Source organism: Phaseolus vulgaris, chromosome 6 (genome assembly GCF_000499845.2).
Source record: "Phaseolus vulgaris cultivar G19833 chromosome 6, P. vulgaris v2.0, whole genome shotgun sequence".
Classification (NCBI taxonomy): Eukaryota; Viridiplantae; Streptophyta; class Magnoliopsida; order Fabales; family Fabaceae; genus Phaseolus; species Phaseolus vulgaris.
Window position 1 is genome coordinate 28,955,082 of NC_023754.2, and position 23,307 is coordinate 28,978,388.

Here is a 23,307-nt window from a genome sequence, read left to right on the forward strand (position 1 = left end):
GTGGTGTTAACACCATTAACAAATAAATGCTTAATGTTTTGAAAATCTTTACAAAAATTGTAAAGATGAAAATACCATATACAATTATTTTGGTTGAGTTCACCATTGTTGAGATTATTAAGAAAAAAAACACGAAACTTCTCATTTAAGTTGTTATTTTTTTTCTTAAAAGGATTTAAAATTAAAAAGTGGACTCGAAGGATAAAATGTCTGAGATTTTTTTTTTTTTTGAAAAGTCTCATTATACAATGATAAAAATTTATGCTTTAATTTGATTTTAGACATATTGATTATGAAATTGCTTAATATATATATACATTAATTATCTTCAAACTTAAATTCATTATATATATATATAATTATTCTTTTAAGCAATTTGCAAATTTTACAAATATAAAACTAAAAATTGATGTGAAGAACCAAACTTAAAATGATAAATGTTAAAATTACTCTGAGCAGTATATTCTAAATAAATAAAAAGTATCTATTATTCAGTGCATTATTAATTATTCTAGAAATACACACACCGACATTTCTTGATACCATCCTAAATAATGATCTATCTTATTTTTGGTTTTGTGTTTTTTACCTTTCCACATTACAAAAGAATATGAATTTACACTAGAGAAACAGAGATGAGAAGATAAAAAAATAATAATAATTGATCATGAACATAATTGATTTCAATTTATTTATTTTGCTGAGTAATTTTAAAAAATTATATAACAACTTAAATTATTATTGATAAATCTAAATTTATTTTTTAAACTAATAATTATTTATTAAAAATTCAATAATGTAAGTAAACATTCATCTTATAAAAATGTATAAGTTAAAATAATAATTAAAAACAATTGAAGAACTAAATAATATATCCGAAATTTTTCTCTTCCGTTGTTAGTTGGCCTTCAGGCAAAATGAAAATATTTTCCCGCACCCCCGTATTTTTTTCTTTCACCTGCACAGGGAGACGAAAAGACAATTCTACCCTTAATGGAAAAATAAACAAACTCTCCTCAACAACTTTTTTCAGTTGCAACCCCGTTTCCTTAGGCTTGTGTTGGAGATCATTGTCACACTCTTTTACCTTTTTCATCATCTCACAATTGCACTTACTACATATTGCTTATTTTTTTCAAACACTCCCTTTCTACATATTGTATCTTCTTATATTGCTTATTTTTTCTAAACATTCCTTTTGAGAAAAAACTAGAATAAAGAATAAGCATAAGAAGATGATGATGAATAGTAAATACGAAAAAATTAAGTATAAAAAAATTACTTAAGACATCATATCATAATATATATATATATATATAACGTCTAACACTAAAGTTCAATGACTATCTAATATTAGAACATGAATATCTAACACTATAATATAGATTATTCAACGTTAGAATACAATAAATATTTAATGCTGAAACATACGTTATGTAACACTTGTAAACATCTTATGTTCTCTTTTACACTATCCACGATAAAGGTGAGCATTTGATGATAAGGAAAATATAATACCTCAAATATGAGTATGAGCATGTGTCCATCCAATTCAAGTGTGAGTTTCAGGCTCACTCCTTCCATAAGTTAATTTGTTGGAAATCGAATTCAAGATTGAGAAGTGAGTCATAGATACTACAAAATATCAAGCCCCATATCCATAATACACACCAATCCGAATTAGAATCTAAAATTTGTATTTCAAATTGTACAATTTATAATACAAAATTTGTATTGACAAAATTTGTATTTCAAATTGTACAATCCAATACAATTTTTACATTATTATGGATGGTATAATATAGAATGAAAAAAATTACAAATATTAAATTTGGATACTGTAACCCATAAAATTTATAAATTTTATATTTTAAAATTAAAAAAAGTCAATAAAATTTGAGTTAATTTTGGTATTTTAAGAAATATGGGTGCAACAAGAAAACATGGGGGCAAAAGTTTAGAGCCGGCCCAGATACGAGAGCGGGTATAAATGAACCGGATCCGAACCCAGAAGCAAATATCTGTATATGACGTTGAAAGAGAAGTCTAGAACCCTGTATTACGATTCAACTGTAAAGAAAGGGATCGCCGGCGGCACCTTCCGAAGACGGAGATACACCTTTTCTCACCACTTTCCCGGAGAATAGAGACCGAGAACAATCTATTGGGAAATTATTTTTGCGGTGAATTCACTTCCTGCTCTTATTTTTTTTCCTCCCCTCGCTCGTGGATGTTGTTTTCCCCTTCTTTCGATAGGGTTTTGATGATATAGTTTTGTTTTTAAAGTCATTGATTGGAAGGATGTGGAAACTAGAAATGTGACTGCTTTTAATATTTGAATTGTTGATGCTGATCTACGACCTGCAGTTGCGGTGCCTTTGTTCGGATTTTCAGGTGACGGAGTTCTTGTGTCGTTTAGGGTTAAAAATGGGGTTTAAGTTGGTGCACTGATGTCACTGTTCTGGCTTGTAATTCGTCAACTTGCAGAAATCGAGGCAATGGTATTTGACTTTCTCTCTCTATCTCTGTCGCGCTTTTTCTCTTTGCAGATAGTGGATACATATTTAATTAGTTTAATTTGAATGTCAGTGGTGCAAAGGATCTAAACTTTGTGCTCATTTTAAGAATTTTAGAACCTATTGATTCTTTATTCTGCATTCCATTTTCATTTGACTAGAAAGAGCCTCAGAACTCTTGTTCATATTTATTCTGTTTTGTGATTAGTTTATCCTACATTTTTTGCAAGTACCTCACATAAACAGAAGTAGTGCTTCGTGTTATACTGAACTACTAAGGGTTACTCTTTGGATTATTAGTTTCTTGAAATGCTGTGGGAGGAGATTAATTTAGCAAGAAAGGTCGTTGTTTTCTCATATATTCCTGCGTTACACATCAAGCAACTAGAGGGAAATTTATTGATGTATATGGAGCCAATTTTAGTCTTATTTCGGAAAGTATTTCTTTTTATGGACAATTCTGCATGCTGCATGGAAGTGAACTAACTCCAATATATGTCATGATGCCAATTGATTTTTATCCCTGCAAACTCTTTTGTGAAGGCTGCAACTAAGAAAGTCATAACAAGAGAAGAATGGGAGAAAAGGCTTAATGATGTGAGGATTAGAAAGGAAGACATGAATAAATTGGTAATGAATTTCCTCGTTACAGAAGGCTACGTTGAAGCTGCTGAGAAGTTTCGAATGGAGTCTGGAACTGAACGTATCCTCTTTTGATTTATTTATTTGTTTCTTTTTTTCAAGTCTGTGAGAAGAGATTGTATTCTTTATAAAGATATGATTGTCCTTATTGATCCACAGCAGACATAGATCTTGCAACAATAACGGATCGCATGGCTGTTAAGAAGGCAGTACAAAATGGTAATGTCGAGGATGCAATTGAGAAAGTGAATGACTTAAATCCAGAGGTATGTTTTCCTTCATTTATTTATTTTGTAATAACTTTCGATTCCTATGCATCATAGCCTCCCTTAATTTGTAGTGTATATGATTCACATAATGCATGCATCATTCAAATTCTTATCTGCTGGATAGCTAAAACCACTCATTCTGCATTGTATTCTGTGCATCAATGGCAATGACATATTATTGTCTGTCATGTCTAGAAAGTTCTTTTATGCTTCAAATTTCTTAAAACATGACCTGATGGGAGTTAGGCAAAATTTAAACAGAATATGATACAGCCTCTTTAAGTTCGTCTTCGTGTTCGTACACAACTATCCTCACTTGCTTTATATTTCTTGCTTAAAATTACAAATTGTAATTTGAACCATGCTATTTGCCAAGCTAGCAATTGTGATACGTTGCATATGCCTTTGTATCAAAAGATACATGGTTGAATTTTGCAATTCAACCAATTCTGCATCATGAGTACCAATCATACGATTCACCGATACTTTCCCCCATCTTCAACATTTTTTACCACCAATTCTCATTAAAGAAATTCAAAAGTAAAGTTAGCTTATATCCTTAGATGAAAGGAGCAGTACGAAATTCACCCTATTTAATTATTCTGTTGCTCTTCATTCTTTCAAAATAGGAGTTTCACATTGTTGCTCGGAAACTGTTGCACTTCTTAGACTGTTTCCTTATTCTGTTTTCATTTTTTCTAATATTGGGGCTTCACTGTTCACACATTCAATTGATTTACGAGTTGAATTTGTTGTGACACTTACTGTCAAGATGTTTTGTCAAAAATGGCCATGGACCTGACCTGTTTTCCAAATCTAAAACTTGAGTTTATCCATTTACTTGATATAAGTGAATAGAACCTTTTTTAAGGTCTACCTTGGCATTTTTTAATTTTCTGACATAGACTGAAAACTCATTTAAAAGCCGCATGTGTAGTAAAGTTTTTGAAACATGAAAAGAAACTACCTCTAAATAGTTTTTTGGGTCTTAATGTATACCTAGCTTACTAAGTTTTTTTTGTCATAGGTTAGTAAGTTTAAATAGACAAACAATATCAAAACATTTTACTCGAAGTCTACTCATAAAATTATTAAAAGTAATAGGCTATTTGGCATTAAAAGTTATATTGACATAAATATATTATGATGGTGTGTTACGGAAATGTTTATCATGATACAGCATTTTATGCTCTTTGCTTTATCAACTCGAGTATGTGGCTTGTTCCTAAATATAACCTGAATTTAATTTTTAGTACTTAAAATTAATAACAAATTAGTTGGAGTACTGGATTGTAACATTTGTTTTATTAATAAACCATCTTGAATCATCATGATAGAAATTTATCTATATTTAATAAAATACACTTAAAAAATGAGTTTGTGTCTTAATTTTGTGTGTGAAAGTTTTAATACATCCACGTAATTAATACAAAGATGTATCCATCGGATTATTTTTAACCAAATACCAAGAAGGTATCTATACGTGACAATATTCATTTTATGATTTCGTAGTTACTTAAATACACTGACTTGTTTGGCCTAAATGGCTTTTTGACTGACTTCAACCATGTTTCTTTAAAGTAAATGAGGCTTCTAAAAGAGCCCTGGTTTGACATGACCTAAGCATAACATAACATGTGTAGGTCATAGGTTCCTAATGAGTAACTTGGCCTGTTGCACTCCTAAGGATGATGCATAATTTATATGTTATATTTAAGCTAATTTTCAGTGTTTTAAATCTTACAATTTGGGACATGATTTTAAAAAATAAGCTTTTCATCTTATGATTGAAATTGGTATTTGATAATCTGATCAAAGATACTGTGAATTGCATAAAAATAGTACTATGTTCAATTTGTACATCCTTTACTCCTAAGCTTTTATTTTTTTTGATTTCATTATGTTCAAAGATGTGTTCTTTTTCTTTTGTATTCACTACACCTTTGTTTTGTGTCATTCTAAAATGTTATTACGATTATTGTGACATCAAATAAAATACATAAACAGTGTTGTACATCTTAGACCTATCTTTTGTTAATGTCTTTTCCATTTCGTTTCGTAATACTGTCTGCAGATACTGGACACAAATCCCCAGTTATTTTTCCATCTTCAACAGCAACGATTGATAGAACTAATTCGGAATGGAAAAGTAGAAGAGGCACTAGAGTTTGCCCAAGAGGAGCTTGCTCCAAGGGGAGAGGAAAATGTAAATCTCATTGTATATATTTTTTTATCTTTATTTTTCTCATGAAATCTTGAAAATTAAGTAAATTAGTATCGCGAATTTTGGGTCTTGTGCAATTTGGTCCCTGACAAAAATGTATGACTCGTTCCCAAGCCACTTTTAAAATGTATGCAAATAGTCCTTCCACAGCTCAACATTTTGGTACCTACCAATAAGATTTCCTAGGTAACTAGTGTTAAAAGGGTTGTTTTGTTTATTTAAAAAAGTGAAGTGAAATACATCTTTTAAAACATCAAGGACTAAATTGCATTTTCCCTAAAATCTTTATTTTTGAAGTATTACTGGCCTTTTCATTAATGGTTATTTGTTTGTGTTGTCAATTTATTTTAATTGCTTATAGTTAAGAAAATACAAAAATGGGAAAGTAAATTATTATTGTGGAAAATTTGATGTAACTGGATACAGAGACTTGGTCCTTACACTTGCCTGTTAATTTTCAGCAAAGCTTTTTGGACGAGTTGGAGAGGACTGTTGCACTACTTGCCTTTGAAGATGTTGCTAACTGTCCTGTTGGGGATTTGCTTGACATATCACAGCGTTTAAAGACAGCAAGTGAGGTGAATGCAGCCATACTTACTAGTCAGAGTCATGAAAAAGGTTTGTGTTTGCTGCAAATGTCTGGTTCTAAATCTAGTTTGCACACTCAATTTTCTGTGAATGTGTTAATTTTGTAGATATGTATTCCTTTCCTACAAGTTTTTCGTTATTGTGTTTGAGATATAGGGTTTGTTGTTGAATCAGCATCTGTAAATTCTGGGAGCATAATAGAAGCTTTTCTGCCATATTGGCACCTAGACCACAGATCCGTGAGAGTGCATAAACTGACGTCTGGTGACTTATTTGATGCTTGAATGATAGAGTCAAACTTCTTGAGTTTGGAAGTGAAATAAATATCTGAAATATTCACATGCTTTCACTAACCTAAATCCAAAAAGATTATTGAGAGGACTTACTGTTCATATACCAGTATCAATTATTTTCAAGCTTGATTTTTTCCTTTAACTGCCATTGGCGATGTCAAAATTATGTTTACATATGTTCTGTTTCTTCCTTCTATACACTAAATGGAAAGATAGAATTTACAGGAATTATTATGGAGTTCAACTTCTGCATTTGAATTGTGTGTGGAATCCACTGATCGTGAAGGGCAAAACGATATTTTCTTATTTTGATAATGATTATTGTGAAATTATTCTTAATTTCTAAACATCAAATTAATTGAAAATTATAAAAACCATTTCTTTCATTGTTAACACATGGATAATAAGGTGCACGATGACAGTAATTTCCCCCCCGGACTATAATTGCGAGCTGACTCTCTCTCCTTCAGTTGTTTATATTTATATTATGTTCCAGTGTTCTATTAAGATGCTTCAACTTTGCTGTTTCATTATCTGAATTTCTCAATAATGCTATGCTCTCTAATTTGGGTACATTGATCGATTTTTTATGGCAGACCCAAAACTTCCAAGCTTGCTGAAGATGCTGATATGGGCCCAAAACCAGCTGGATGAGAAAGCTTCATATCCTCGTATAAATGATTTATCCACTGCTATGTTAGAAGATTCTGCTGTTTGAATACCTGTAACATTTCAATTTCAAATTGGCGATTTAGGTTCTAGATGAAAGATATTGTGGCCATTTGCATTAAAAATTGTGTATGTACTTTTATCGAAAAATATTTGTTGAATTCGATATCCATTTCCTCGTAGATAGTTCTTCCGGTGGTTTTATACTCCTGTACAAAAAGATTGTCAATACAGTCAACAATTCTTTTCTTAAATGACCGATTGTTAAGGTTTTGTTGTTGCATTACAAGTTTTATCATGACGATGATGATGGTATACAAGTTAGCCCTACTCTGAGCCTATCATTATTTTCCGTTACAGCAAACCGTTACAGCAATATTCACTTTGCTGCTCTGCTTCATTAATGAGAAACATAATTCTCTGGCAAAAGGTGAAAGCGCGTGACTGTTTCTCCACATAGCAATTTAAAGTTGCTTCAGAATAGAATGCTATTTATTCAGATGCAGGACATGTTTCGGGTGCCGAGTTAATTTTTTTAATAAAAATATAGTTTTTAAAAATAAAATGTTCGATTAAAATGAAATTTTATGATTTTTAATTCAAATTCAAACTAGTTCTACAGGTTCAATTCAAACTGAAATACTCTCTTCTTGGAAGTGCTTTATCTGGTTCATCTTCTGTACAAAGATTACTCAAATCTCATGCAATAATTGTAAGTGACACTAATTAATGGTGACCGTTTGTCACTGCTATAACCCCTTCATCGTAACAAACACCGACTTCATTGTCACTGGATCACCAGCTGCTACCACCATTATTTGTGATAGCATTACAAAACATCGCCATTGCAGGTATTATTATTGATGTCATCATTACCCAGATCATAATTGCCACAATGTTAAACCACCATCTTTTCCATTTCCACAAAGCTGCAAGTGCTGCTGCACCACCTTTTTTTGCCTCCCGCCTCACCATTGATCTCAACATCCCCACAAACTTGAATTGGGGAACTTGAACAAAGTAAAAAGTATATTTATGTAGGTTGAAATTGAATAGTTTTAAATTTAATAATTGAATTAAAAAGGATTCAGGCGACAGATACTGTTTAGTATTGTGTTGTAGTTTTTATTTATTTGATGTCAACGCGTCGTGTCCCAGAGGATGAAGACATTAGTGAATAATTTAGACGCATGAGTATCGTAGCTAACGACAGAAGTTAAGAATATAAAGTACACTAGACAAAGGGAAGAGAAGAAGTTCCTTCAAAATTTAATCCTGCAATATTCTCTTATCTACGAACGAAGCCATGAACATTAAAAAGAAAGAGCCATAAAGAAAATTAAGATGAGAAAAATGAAGATGGGTTGGGTTCAGTTGGTTTTGACCCAAAGCACATAAACGAGGGTGGTGGTGGTGTTGTTGATGTCGGTGAGCTCCATGAGTCTTGCATCTCCAATGAATTTCTTTGCCGCACAAAAGCCATCATCAAAGTTGAGGGCATAACTAGAAGGATCATATTGGAACTTGAGGCGCTGTTTGCCCCCATTCTTCAGAGCCTTCTTGAGCGCAGCCCGCAGCCTCCAAAACAAGCTCCTGCAACGCTTCTTGCTGTAAGCATTCACCCATTCCAAGCGCTCCAACAAACCCATTTCGAAAAGATACAAGCTTTAAGCAATTGAATTAAGTTCCTCCAAGGCAAGAAGGTGGGTGGATGTGTAGAATAAAAACGGGAGAGAGTGGAGAGAGAGGGGGGCTATGATGGTCTTTTCATAAGTTTATGAGAAGAGCAGCAATGTATTTGTGGTGTGTGTGATTGTATGTGTTTATCGTGTACTGTAGGAGCTGAGGGGAAAATTGGTGAAAAAGGGTAAGAGGGCGGTGGAGTGATGGAGTTGGAGAAGAGGAAACACGGAAATAGAAAGAGGGTAAATGTTTTTGGTGTTCCAAAGAAGGTGTGCAGTTATGTATAGTTGTTTAGGTTAGAGGGTGGCGTTGGGATGCTAAAATTCCATCTTGCACAATGGTGGGGTTGCAACTTGCAGTGGGCAGAGAGCCTCAAAGTCTAACAAGCTCATTTCTCTATCACAATTCAGAATGTTGTTGCCACTGCCACACTATAACGAATTTTACTACTATAATTTATTCAATGCTCTCTCCCTCTCTCCTCCCATTTTCTCTTCCATTCTCATTCTCATTCTGTTTTCCACCATTAGCCTTCAAATTCTGGATTACTCCCAAATATTTCAACTGCTGAGTAGTGTGATCAGTTGAGGTTAAACATTTAAACAACTTTTATTCACTAATATTCCTTCCACTTTTCATACTTGTTGTAAGACTGTAAGAGTTATTTTTTAATCTTTAAATATAGACTAAAAAGTTGGAACAAACATCACAATAAATTAAAATGTACAGTAAATTGCATAACTGCCCCTAGCAGTGAGGTCAGGCCAAATAATGCAAGTTAGCTTAGCACCACATGTAGGTTGTGTTGCAATGGTTGGTAATTTGTTCAATGATTTTTACTTTATTTGTGTTGGTAACATTAATTTTGTTTTTGCACATCCCTGGATCATTTGTCAATTTTCCGTAGCAAGATCAGTCAAAGCAGGTTCCACTGGACTGAGGGGTTTCTTCTTCTCTAGTTTAGAAGTAGAGAAATAACGGAGCAAGAAATAGAAAAGAAAGGGACATGGCAAGATAGAGTAAAAATATCAAGTGTGCAAAGAAGGTCGATGGTGATCAATCAAATCAAAGTTGCCTTTTTGCTCCTAACTGCTTTGTCTCCCGCACAAGCCAAACCAGAAACCATGTGGCTTTCTCTGATTACCTTCTGCCACCAATCTGATTCTCTCACTTTTTGTCTTCTACTCTAAAGTCTTTTTTGACTTTTGCTTTATATGCACCACACCACATATCCTGATTAAATTCTCTCTTGTCTCATTCTGCAGCTCTTATCCTCCTGTCCCTGCTTGTTCTCACTGCCTACTGCCCCCCCTCTGCTGCCTTATGTTATGGTGGCCATACCCTTTTGATGACTTGTCATTCTACCCCACTCACCATCTCTTGGAACCCTATGCAAAACTCCTTATCTCATCTTCATCATCTTTATTTACTCACAAATCACACCCTCAAGTTTTTGGTTGCATTCTAATTAGATCATGCTGTAAAATACATGTGTTATTCATTCAATTGACTTTATTAAGCAAGACTTTTTTTATTAATTAACCATTTGCTATGCCATGGTCCTACCTATGTGTGTGTCCCCACATTTTTGTACCCTATTGTCTATGATCACAGGCTGCAAAGAGCAAAGTTGTGTTAATGTTCACATTGAATCCACATGCAGGACCAATTAGTTACGTTCATAAAATAGGGAAACACTCGCAACTGTCACAGCCCTTGCTATTCATTAACCTTCACATCCCTATCAATCTTAGCTGGAGTTCTACGTTAGGTGTGATTCCCCATTTGCCTCTTGGTGATCATGTGCCCACTCAATAGCCTTGAAACTGAAAAATCAAACCTACACAACAACTGGTTTATTTTCTTATTCGTGTCCTTTCAAAATGTTCTAGTCCTGTTTATGAGTACTGGTTTTGCAATCTTTAAGTGGGAAACAAAGTTTTTTCTGTCACTATGTCTTTGTCACTCTTGTTGCTTTGAATGATTCTCGATTCTTTACTGTGTTCAGAACAAGCAATTAGTCGTCATCGTGCGTATAGGGAGCAAGTTCCCAAAAATTGAGCAAACGAGGGGTTTCCACCGTATGATACCAACCATACAATGTAGGTATTGTTGCTTTCCCTGTTACCTCTTTTGGTCAAATACTTATTTCAGAGTGCAGCTGCATATGGTTACTTACAATCACCAATTCATACAAATCAATAATGGGCCATGGGCTTGAAAGTTGAGCAGAAGAGAAACCCATTATTAAGCCACCATGAATGCCCAAATTAACAGAACCGGTAAATGTGAAACACAGAACATGTTATGCTTTGAGTAGCAAATGAGTAAAAAAATGAACTTTGTCATGCACATTGCACGGTTATAAATGTCAAGGGGCAATCTCTTTTTCACTTGGAGTTGCATGCATGCTCTATTTTGCTTTGTTTATTAGTTTAATAACCACATGCCATGACTTTTTGTTTGTGGTCTTGACATTAAAAAATCTAAACTAATGGCCCACCAAATCTTCAAAGGTAAAAAGCAGATAAAGTAGCGAGATTGCAAAAGCACGCAGTAGTATTAAACCAAAGCACACATATATCATAGAAAAAACCAAAGTGACATTTTTTGATAAGCACACCTATGCCTATAGCCGATCTAGTGTTTGCTTAGTGAGAAAAAAGCATCACTGATGCCACATTTCATGTATCATGCAGCAGCGATACACTGGTATCTCATTTGGATTTGCTTTCGAGCTACAATCTTTTTAGATGCTTTCCCAGCGTGTTCCCCTTGGATTTTTCTCTCTCTTTTGTCTCTTTGTGTTTGTCACATTGCCTACCACTAGGTACTGTTATTTTTTTTATTTCTCTACCCCCCTCTTTCTCCCTTTTGGTTGAACCAAGAGGCAATTATTTCAGCACAACATCACTTTTTTTCCCTCAATAAATGGCAACTTTAGACTTAAAAAGCGACTCTTATAATATAGTATAACTAAACCTTAGAATGATTTCATCTACTCGTGTCTATCATCATTTCAATTCACATTTATCGTAAGAGAGACCCCAGCAGCACTGTTGGAAAAACCATATTGATGTGTGAGTTAGATAAAATAAACAGAGTGGCTTGTAATTGAAATCACACAGCACTGTTTAGCTACACTTCTCCATATCTCTTCCTCTCATTCCTCAACTTTCATTGCCGTGCTGCTTCCAAAATCAACAACACATCTCATCCAAAGAAGTCATAACCTAAAAGTCCACGCCAGAAAGAGATTAATTAAATAATTTTTAATACCAAGAAACCTTGGAAAGTCCGAAAAATAGTAATCTTTGTCTCCTTTGCTAAACAGAAAAGACATGACCATGTACAATAACCCCAAATGTTTGATCTGTTATCACAAGAAAATTCGTTGATTTCAGCACCACGTGTTCTTCCTTGTCGATGATCACAAGCCAACTCTTTCGTTTTCTCCGCCACCTTTCCCCTTTATCTCTGCGTCCCTTTATATTATCACATTTCCCACTTGCCATTTACACACAAAACTTAGTTTTTTTTTGCTCACCGAAAATATCAGAACTAACAACACAATCTCCCCAAAACTCCAATGGGTTCACTCCCTTCCCCACCAAGACCAACAGCCCTACCATCCCCAGAAAATTTTCTTTCCAATCATGTAGTGGTTGCTGTGTTTTGCCCCAGAGAACCCACCCCAGGTGGGACTCTCCCTAATTCAATCGAGCTCTATTACCCATCCATGAACACATGGACCTACGTTGGCCCTATTCCTGGCCTAATTGACGACCAAATCTTGAAGGGCTTTGCCATAGTCTCCTTAGGAGACTTCATCTACATAATTGGTGGCCAAATCTGTCACAAAGAAATGGTTCACGTGTCTGACGAATGTGCTGACTACGTTGATGAGGGCATCAAAGTAGTTCCAAATGTTCTTCGTTACAACATCAGAACCAACCAATGGTTCATCTGTGCACCACTAGGGGTGGCAAGGTATGATTTTGCGTGCACAGTTTGTGACAACAAAATCTACGTGGCGGGGGGGAAGTCCACAGTGGGATGTGCACGGGGGATCTCATCGGCTGAGGTGTACGAACCCAATGGCGACAAGTGGACCCCTCTGCCAAATTTGCATATTTTAAGGAACAAATGCATTGGTGTGACATGGCAAGGGAAAGTTTACATAGTGGGGGGGTTTGCTGAGAGAGAGGATTCGGACAAGACGATGCCAAGCATAGTGGAAAGAAGTTCTGCTGAGGTGTATGACACGGAGGCAGGGAAGTGGGACCTGATAGCGGGGATGTGGCAATTGGATGTTCCACCTAATCAGATTATGGCAGTGAATGGTACCCTTTTCAGTTCAGGGGATTGTTTGAATTCATGGAAGGGACACATTGAGGCCTATGATGGCAAACTATGGAATGAGGTTGATGGATCACACAAGAGAAACCTTTGCACATTAGAGGACAACTATCAGAATTCCCCTCCTAATGATCAAAGGTTGTACCTAACTATGGCACCAATTGGAACCCTTTTGTTCTTTTTGGCAGGTTACAGGATACCTGGGGATGTACCAAAGACCATGTCTCTTGTGCACATCTTTGACACTTCAGCTAACAGGGATGCTTGGAGGAGCTTTGAACCAATGGAATTGGAGGGCCAGAAAGAGCTTTGTGGTCATTGCTGTGTCGTGCAACTCTCTTGATTCATACTTCAAAACAAATATATACACTTGTTTATGTTTCATTTATAGATTATGTATGTTCTAATCATTGTATAACATTTTGGCTGATTCACTGTGAATTTGAAACTCAGATTTCACATCACCATGCCTACCTACTTAACAAATAAAAACAAAATGACTTGGAATTTTACACTTTTTACTTGTATATACTTTTGGTTGAAAGATTTATGAACTATTTTAGATGACAACTCAAATAATGTAAATGATGTTGTTCTAATTAAAAGGATGTTTCTCAACTTAAAGCATATAGTTTAACCAGTGGTTTCTAGTTTAAATAGTTTGTTTTTTCTTATCGGTCATCTTTTCTCTCTTATATCAAGTTTTTTATTTATTTAGTTTTCTTTCTAGTTTTTTTATTTATTATTATTCTCTAGTCCACATATCCAGTTAATTCCATAAATCAACCTTCAAACCATTTCACCTTATTAACAGGGATTTATCCATAACCTCACATATATTTTTAAATTTTAATTCATGTCTTCTAATTAAATGCATCCTAATTTAATATTCACTATTAGTTCTACATGTACCAAAGATTAATGCATTAAACTAGAGTGTTTTAGATTACATGTACTGATATATTAGTTTCATTAAAAAAAAATTATAGGAAGGAAGTAGTCACATGATAAAAGTAAAAAGGGAGTGCTAATTATAATTTAAAATAAGTATTCAGTCCACGATAAGGATCTGGTGAAGTTCCCTTTTGAACTGCACCAGGTGCATTTTGAAGGTCACTAACAGTGCATAATTATTGATAACTTTTATGAAACTAATATAACATTTTAAAATCCAAGAAATCTAAATTCATTCACTGTGTATCTGCTTTGCGGAAAGTTTTGGGAGTAATGATTGTTTTGTTTCGCCTAAATTAGCAATAAAGAGGTGTTCCTAAACACTGATTACCATTTATTAAGGCATATTCAAATTATACACAATTCCTACATATTTGACTACTTTCATACAGAAAAATTAGAGTTTAAGATCTTTTTCAATTAACTTTATAAGTCTCAATCATTGTTTTTTTTTTTTTTTTATATTTCCGTTATCGGCCTGTGGAAAGCTAAACTAGGATTGCTTCTTATTGTAACTCTATACGTTCGTTCTTCAGTCACATCCACACAAAACGTAAAAATATATTTTTATTTTTCTGATGTCACTCCCACATTTTTATAAAATTTAATAACAATTTAAAAAAATTATATATATTAAGAATTACATGATAGCTAATTTTTATTCGAAAATAACTTACGAATTATCAAATTCATAATATATTTTTAAAAAATAGTATTTTGGATTAATAATTTTTAGATTATGTAATCTGAAATATATATTTTTTAAAATGATATTTTGGATTAAATAATTCCAAAACTAATCGATGAAAAGGTTTTGGATTACATAACTTAAAACTTAATCTAATATTAAAAAATACTTATGGTTGAATTATGTAATCGGGCATCTGAAAAACAAATTTTAAATTAAATAATCTAGAAGCCAATTACGAAAAATATTTTTAGATTATATGATTCGAAATATTACAGAAGAAATTTTTTTAATAACAAAATTTATGAAGGTGAGAAAATAACATATGGGGGTGCAGGAAGAAGCAGTCCTAAACTAGTCCCGAAGTCCACTTAAAGCCGAGACGAGGCCCAAAGCTAAAGACGAAACTGGAGAAAGCCCAAGACAGGCCCAACTAAAATGAAAGGATTTTGGTCTTGTTTTGGGAGTGGTCAACGAGAGCAGTGAAAAGCTTTGACGAGCATGAAAAGAAGAGAAAGGGTGCATCATTCACGTGACCCTTGCATGAGGCACCCACGCTCTCTTCCTTGACCCTTCTGATTCTTTCTGACCACACTGTTTGTTACGCAAACGCCTTCGCACGTGTCAGCTGTACCATGCACGCGTGAGGGGTTCACATCACTGTACACTCCTTTTCTTTTTTTGGTACAACACTCTGCTTTCACCAACAGGATTTCCTTCTTAACCCATCTCAGCCGTTCATCATGGCGACAATCAGAGGGCCACATGTTGGGTTTGGGCCTCCAAAGGTCGACATACATGATAGTTCAGATTCTCGAGTATCACACAAAAAAAACATTATTCTATAGTATTATTATTATTATTATTATTATTATGGTAAGGTCAAAATATGAAAAATAAAAAAAGGTAATAAATAATGTGAGTGGTATTGTGGTTCTTAATGCAAAGGTTGGTGTGGTGGCAGATAGCATATGTTGAGGGAGACAGAATGCATATATTAATATTGTGTTGCATGTGCTTTCGATTTTGTTTTGTTCATTTCCTAAACTAAACCCTATTCCTATGTATGTGTGTGTGCATTTGCATGTTATAATGTTATAGCTCTACCTGAAAAACCTGCATCATTGGATTCATATTCTTTTCATACATCCTCTAATCTTCACTAATCTTTTCGACCATCATGGATCCTCCCATCTTTCACTTTATCTTCAATATTCAATTCAAACAAAATATTTTTCAACTCTCATACTTATACCATATATACATACACACTTTATTTATCTCATAATTTTAAAGACAACTCGATGTATTAGAGAAAGAAACAATATATAAATTGATATTGATATCGACTTTCAAATGATGTAGAATTATATTAACTTATAAAAAAAACCTTCTAGTCTAGATCTAAATTAAACTACTAAATCTAATCTTCATTTGTATTTTAAAATAGATATAATTTATTTCTTTTGTACATGAGTGACCTTATTTTTCAAAAGAATAAAAACAAATGCATAAAAGGAATGCAAAACTAAAATAAAACAAAAAAACAAAAAATTAGAATTCTATATTCAAATAATCGAAACAATTGAAGATATTTGATGTAAAAATGTTTTCGCTGTAAATTTGAATTACGACTTTATTCAAGGTATTCAATAAAAAAACAGATAGAATGTATAATTTTTTATTTAAATTAGTAATTATAAAGATTTTCAATTTGAGTAAATGAAATATGTATCAATTAAGTTAAAATTTTAAAAAGTAAACAACTTCAATAAAATATACCGTTTTTGAGGAAAAGATTTTGACGATGATGCTAATAAAAACTAGATTTTCTAAATATATATATAAAGACATAATTTAAATATGGAAAAATTTAACTTTGAAAAAAAAACTAATTAACCTATCATAATAACATAATATTTTAATTTAAAAATTTAATATAATTAAAATATTAATTTATGATATTGTTAAATGAATAGTTTCATTATTTAGATGTCAACTTATTATATCACTCTTTAAATATACATAAAATTACGAATTTTTATTATTAATCTTTTACTGGTTTTCAAATGATATCAATTGCTAGAATGTAATTTTCTTTGAAGTATACAATGAAGTGTGTGAATACTGAAAGGAAAAAAAGTAAATCAAACAAAATTTGTCAATCATTCGTGAATTTATGATGGATGAATATGTTAACCTTTTTTGCTAAGACTTGAATAATATTTTAGTGATAAATAAAAGTTAATTAATTCTCTAAAGACAGTGAAAGAACAAATAAAAAAAAAAGTAAAACAAATCTGAAAGGGTAAAAATATTTTTATTAGGATTTTATCCAGACAGAGAAACAAAAGACAGGGTCCTAAATCCAAATTCCAAAGTTTCTCCTTTTTTACACGGGGCAGCCACCCCCACATGTTTGCTTCTTTCTCTCTCTTGAATGCTCAAATTAACAGTGCTGAGTTGAGAACTGCTATAAAGCCAATCCTTAACCTGTAGTACTCACCGTCTTCTTCTGTGGCTGCACTGCACCACTTCTGCATCTCTCTCTCCTTCTCTCGTGTTCTTCTTCAACTACAAAAAATAGATACTCCATACTCACCAATGCCAAAAACTCAAACGTGAACAGAAGCCAACTTGTCCAGAATGGTAAAACAGAGTTAAGCAAATCAAAGGAAGAATGGTGAGAGAGCATAATAGCATAAGCAGTGGATGGCCTCCAATAGGGGCCCCACTGAACGTGCAGAGAGATGAATATGATCAGCATTGGAGCAGCAGCTTCGATAGTTCAGTGAATGCTGTTTCTTTTGGCTTTGTTGCCACTGCGATTCTCATTTCTATGTTCTTAGTCATGGCCATCTTTGAAAGGTTCCTCAAACCCGCCTCGCCGCCCCTGTTGCCGTCAGGCGACTGGAACCGTCGCCGGAGCTCCCAGATGGCCTTCAATGGGAAGCTTTCCCACCGTTCACCGAAAGTGAGTGCTCAAAAACTCATCTTTTCATGGGGTGTGCTGCGTGAGTGTTCACTGCTCATTACAGTTTCATGACAATGTGAAAGCCTTTAACTTTTTTGCTTTTTGGCCTGGCTCTTCCGTTTTCCTGTTCTTAATGGTGGACACACAGTGCCTTCCTTGTTGAATGTTACTGTTTCTTGGTTTTCTCTCTTTTTCTTTCTTTTTCAAGTTTTCCCTCAACTAAACAGAAGAGAAAAAAATGAATGATTTTCTCTTTGTTCTTCCACTTCAGGAGGCTTTTAATTTGGGTAGTTATTTTGGTTTTTGGACTAGTGATGATTACTTATCTGACATAAAGCTTCTTCTACCTAATTTTGTTGTTGTTTCTAGGTTGCTTTTTTCTCTCTTCTTTGCTACTTGATTATTACCACTCCCGTAAATTAGCTTTTACTTCCAACAATATATTAGAATAATGGTTTTTCTTAATGAGGACTACCGTTTTTCTACTGAATTCTTCTGCTACTGTCCAATTGACCAATTCAAGATGCTTCTGACACGTTCCTCATCATCTCTGACACTGTTATCCTTCGGAATTATACATTCTTGATCTCTTATTTAGACCTTCTCTGCATTTTCTTGTTCCACTGGCTCTCATATTCTCATCCAACTCTATGGTCTTCCGTTACAGATTTTCTTGGCCTGAGACTGGAGGGTGTTCTTCTTTCATCCTTAAATAGACCTAACCATGCTTATGCTTTTCTTCACTTTGGAGAAGCAATACACTAATAGTTTACCGTGTTTTAGCCTTATAGCCTCTTCGTGATTTATCCTTAAATTTATCTTTCAAAAAAAGGGGAAATCTTGCAAAATCTGAATTTAGTATCAGACGAACATTTTTCTCCCTTTGTTTTTTTGGTTATTTGAACTTAGGAACTCTAGCATAACCCCACACCAAGTTTTTTCATTTCATTATCCTTGCATTTACACGTACAGTCAAATACCTTAATTATGAGTAGACTTTGTTGTCCTCTGCTTTTTATGAGGACATGGTCCTCTGTACATGTTTTCTGTAAACATTGGTCCCTAGCCACGGGTATTTTGGACTTATTTATCCATCTCTGTGTCGGAGTTGAGACCCACATTGTTGTTTTTGACACTCAACTGGACCATCACCTCCAATCTTCAATAATACCGTACATGGCCAGTGTTTGTGGTCTTCGACAGATTGTAGACCAAAGTTAAACTTACTATGGTCTTCTTGTACTTGCCATTAATTGCCTATCCTAGTAGCCACTAATTCAGAAGGTAATCACACTTTCTTTCTTAGACATTAGCCAATAACTTTTTTCTTTAATATTTTATACTTAGCTTTCATATGATGAGCTAGAACCAAGCAAAAATTGTGTTGCCTACTCAATGCCATTACTTTAGAGGAACACTCCAGGCCCACCTACTTATCCAACCCCGCTGTTCTGTTGGAGGGCACCAACTTGATTAGGACATTGGCTGTAGAGTTGTTTCTCTCAACTTTAACAAAATCATTAATGTGATTCCCCCAGTACTAGCCAATGAAGTTTTGAATGCAAAAAGTCCACAAGTAATATAAATTGAATGCATTTGTTTGGCATTTGAATTACATTTGGAATTTCATTGTGGTGTTAATGGAAGATAGAATATGGGATTTTAAAGAACATGCTTTTGCAATTAGGCAGACGTCAGGGATTCTTTTTATTGTTTATGGTAATGATGCCACTCAGGCACTCTTAGACCACGTGAGTATGATTTTTCTTATTAATGAAGTCATGATATAAAAGTCACTTCAACATCACAGCCACTGATTATGCCGTGTGGAAAATAGATTAGAGCTGAATCAGACCAAAGGTTAGAAATACTGATTTGGATTCTTGAATGGCTAGTTGAAAATACAAGTGATCCAAAATATCTTCTTGGGACGTGGAGTCTTTGCGTTTGCCAGTATCTGTGTCTAGTAATTTTAAGCTAGCCAACTTCAATATTTTTCAGTTATGGATATACAAAACATATAATCCAAAGGCAAAATACTATGTTTTTTTGGATCCGTAATCTATCTAGGTGGACAAATTTAATCTCTTTTATTTTATATTTTGTTAAAAGTCAAATGTATGATACGATGTTGGATGATGTTGGTGCCTCATACAACCAACTTGTGCAGATTGGAAGAAAAGAGAAATAGCACTGTTGGGTTCAATGAATGTGTTGTCTCTGTTGTTTATTTTTATTTCATTTTATACGTTAGTGAGGTCCATCAAGTGAAGATTCCGAGTACATTGTAAATCTTATATTTTCATAACTTCAACTTCTTTGGTGATTGATGGGATGCATATCACTAGCCTGGCCTTGGTTTGTAAGTTTAGTATCAGATGCAAATTATTTAGCAGCAAAATTTTGTTTAATCACTGTTTCTTTTAATCACAGTTTAGGGGTGGGTCATTAGTGTTTTAGTTTTACTTTTTCCTTGCAGACATTTTACTGTTCTCATTTTTACCAGCCAATTTCTCTTAGAAACTCTTACAGTTTGCTTATTGTTTTGAAAATAATCTGGAAATAGTATTGTCGCTGTTACTTTACCATGTTGATGATTGCAGGCATTAAATTGTTTTCTTTTTTTTACCAGTAAATATTTATATAACAAAATCAGAGCACTTGGGTGCTCCAATCCTTTTATAATAATATACATAGGTTTGGACTGAGAACTCAGAGCCTCCAATCCCTTTTCAAAAGCAAGGACTAAACACTGCATTGCAGACAGCCAACCATATGGCATTAAATTGCTTGACCTTAAAAAGAAGTCTTGTGGTTTTCAACAAGACATTTAATGTTATTGCCTTCAATTTGAGATGTGATGTTGAAAGCAATGAGTTTAGGAAGAACTTTGATAAATATAAAAGCATTTGTTGCTTTTCTCCCAAGTTTGCAGTGGACAATGATTTGTCAAGCCCTTTCTTGTGTGATTTCTGGTCCACTTGTGTAAAGCAACTCATTTATTCCAACTATGCTGGATATAACAGTTCAATTCACCTATTTTAGAAAGATAATTTATTTTAGTTGTAAAAGTTTTTTCTATTCTAAACATCTAAACCAATGATGTTCTAACTTCACTGTCTAGTTGGTATTTCATCAATTCATTGAAATTTCTCTAATTTGTACAGATGAGTTTGTATGCAAGCTGGGTTTCAGTTTTAATGCCTGGAGATGAGACTCCTTCGTTCATCGCTCATCCTGCTCCTGCACCATGTTGCCCTGAACGGATATCATGGCCTCCCCATCAACATAGCTCGTTACCTTATTCCACTCACAACCCCATGTCTAATATCAACCAAGTATAATGAGAATTCGGTTTAACAAGGTTATGCAATGTGCATGTTACATGAAGGAATTTTATGTGAAGAAAATAGACTTGCTATTGTAGAAGCTTTCTTTACAAGCATATAGCATACCATGTACATAGAATTTAGCTTAGTGCAAATTGGTTTGGCAATGAAGCTTTGGATCAGTGGTTGTAAATGCATGGAATGTTGTGCAGAAAACAAAGGAAACCTCTTTATCGTGCACACAAACAAAGACCATACTTAGTTTAGCATGATGAAAACGCACGCGTAAAATCAAATAATAGTGACTCTGATAATGACACGTGAATAGGCTTTAGCATGATTGTGAGTTTGGTGGTTGGACCTAAATTGACATGGAACCATCGGGTGTGTAGTAATGATTATGTTGCCGAAATTCTTGGATGCTGCAAAATCTCACTATATCATGCACCTTATTCATCCTCCTTGGGTCTGTCGGAGATTTTGGTCGCTTAAACAACTCTTAATATATCAGTCTTTGATTCTATAAACTTTGAGTTTGAAAAAAAAGCAAGCTAATAAAGAAAAATGATTTCATTCTGTGTTTGTTATACTCTAATCTAATGTTCCGTATTGGATCGATCACGGGTCAATTTCACATATGATTGCACTTTGTTGTTCTTTTGAATGAATGATTGCACTTTGTTGGTGTTCACAAGTCACAATCACAACAACCTATACATTTTGTATTGGACACTATAAGGGGCTTCTCAGAAACCAACCAACCACTCCGTTTCCGTGCATTAGGCTTTTCCGATTGGGCTAAACAGGGAATTTTCTATTGGGCCTGTCAAAACTATTAAAGGGTGTTTCTCCTGCACCCCAACAAATGGCTTCCTGTACCCATCATTTTCAGAAAATACCATTTTACCCCTTTTAAAAATGCATTGCTATTTCTGGAACATACTTTCCAAAATACATTTTATGAATTCTGGATCTAACATTCTGGAAATTAAAAAAATGTGATTGAAATGGTTTTTTTTTTCTTCTAAATTCCTATTATTCCGGAAACACTTTTGTTTATGAAACTCCTATTTTGAAATTATCCAAAATTATCTTAGTATTTGAAAGAATGTAGGGTGCAAGAATAAAAGTGTAGGGTTGGAGGAAAAAATACCCACTATTAAAACTAGAGACTAAAACTAAAATCTAAAAAATTGACAAGAACTAAAAGTATCCTTAATCACATACTTAGGATGATTTACTGTGGATCTAAATTTATATTTTTAAAATGTAAATATCTAATTAAAAAGTAAATGAACAGTTAGTTCTTTTTGGACGTTTACTCCAATTTTCTAAAATAAAACATTATTCTCAAATTTAAACTATAATTTTCTTTTTTTTCCAAAAAAATTCACATATCCTCCTTATTTTTTACTAGTCCCTCCTTCATAGGAAGTGAAGTAGTTAACCATTATTTTCATTGTTATCATAAGTTTGGCTCTTGTAGACCCTCCATTATTGGAATAAGTTGACCCTTAACTATGAAAATAATAATAATTTTAAAAGAGTATGAAAACAATTACTCTTAGCACATGATTTTTGGATAATATGTTAGATTTTATGGTGATATTTAACGTGAAGTTTTATAAAAAAAATAGTTAAATATATTTTTCATCTCTGTACTATAACTTGTGATTTTCGTTTTTGGTTTAAATGATTAGTGTTTGTTGTGTAAAAATAATTAAAATAGATATGTGAAATTTGTTTAATTTAAAGTTCATCTTCATTAACCTATTGAAATTAAATACAAAAATCTTTGTCTCTAATAAAAATAACAATATTTAAAAAAAAATATTACTCATTTAAATCATTTTTATATTATATGTATTTGATTGGTATAAAATTTGAACTAAAATAAAAATAATTTTGTGTGATAATACAAACACCAAAAATATATTTATACTATAAAAAATACTATCAAAATTTAACGTCAAATCCAAATCAAAGAATAAAGAAATTAAAGCCGTGTTGTGTTGCGCAATATTTGGCCAAGGAAATCGCAAGTTTTACAAAAATCCAAAAATAAATTTCTTAAAAATGAAATCACGTTCTTTCATTTATTTTTTATTTGAAAATTTGT

At 33.5% G+C, this 23,307-nt stretch overlaps 3 protein-coding genes across 4 annotated transcripts; all 3 read left to right on the plus strand.

Moving 5' to 3' along the window:
- Positions 1-1,944: 1,944 nt before the first annotated feature.
- Positions 1,945-7,455, plus strand: LOC137832627 (protein GID8 homolog). Of its 2 annotated transcripts, none has more exons than XM_068640899.1 (7): positions 1,945-2,183; positions 2,368-2,501; positions 3,060-3,219; positions 3,318-3,424; positions 5,502-5,633; positions 6,113-6,269; positions 7,129-7,455. In XM_068640899.1, exons 2-7 carry the CDS (start codon positions 2,451-2,453, stop codon positions 7,248-7,250), a joined length of 729 nt encoding a protein of 242 aa, XP_068497000.1. In that variant the 5' UTR covers positions 1,945-2,183; positions 2,368-2,450; the 3' UTR covers positions 7,251-7,455. The 2 variants fall into 2 exon arrangements, with proteins under 2 accessions (XP_068497000.1, XP_068497001.1); XM_068640900.1 differs by having other exon boundaries at positions 1,948-2,183; positions 3,321-3,424.
- Positions 7,456-12,231: 4,776 nt separating this feature from the next.
- Positions 12,232-13,730, plus strand: LOC137832628 (uncharacterized). The gene has a single exon (XM_068640901.1). It carries the CDS (start codon positions 12,474-12,476, stop codon positions 13,584-13,586), a length of 1,113 nt encoding a protein of 370 aa, XP_068497002.1. The 5' UTR covers positions 12,232-12,473; the 3' UTR covers positions 13,587-13,730.
- Positions 13,731-17,320: 3,590 nt separating this feature from the next.
- LOC137832629 (uncharacterized) lies at positions 17,321-21,431 on the plus strand. The gene is made up of 2 exons (XM_068640902.1): positions 17,321-17,859; positions 21,027-21,431. The coding sequence occupies exons 1-2, from the start codon at positions 17,566-17,568 to the stop codon at positions 21,201-21,203; spliced, it is 471 nt and encodes a 156-aa protein (XP_068497003.1). The 5' UTR covers positions 17,321-17,565; the 3' UTR covers positions 21,204-21,431.
- The last annotated feature ends 1,876 nt before the right edge of the window (positions 21,432-23,307 follow it).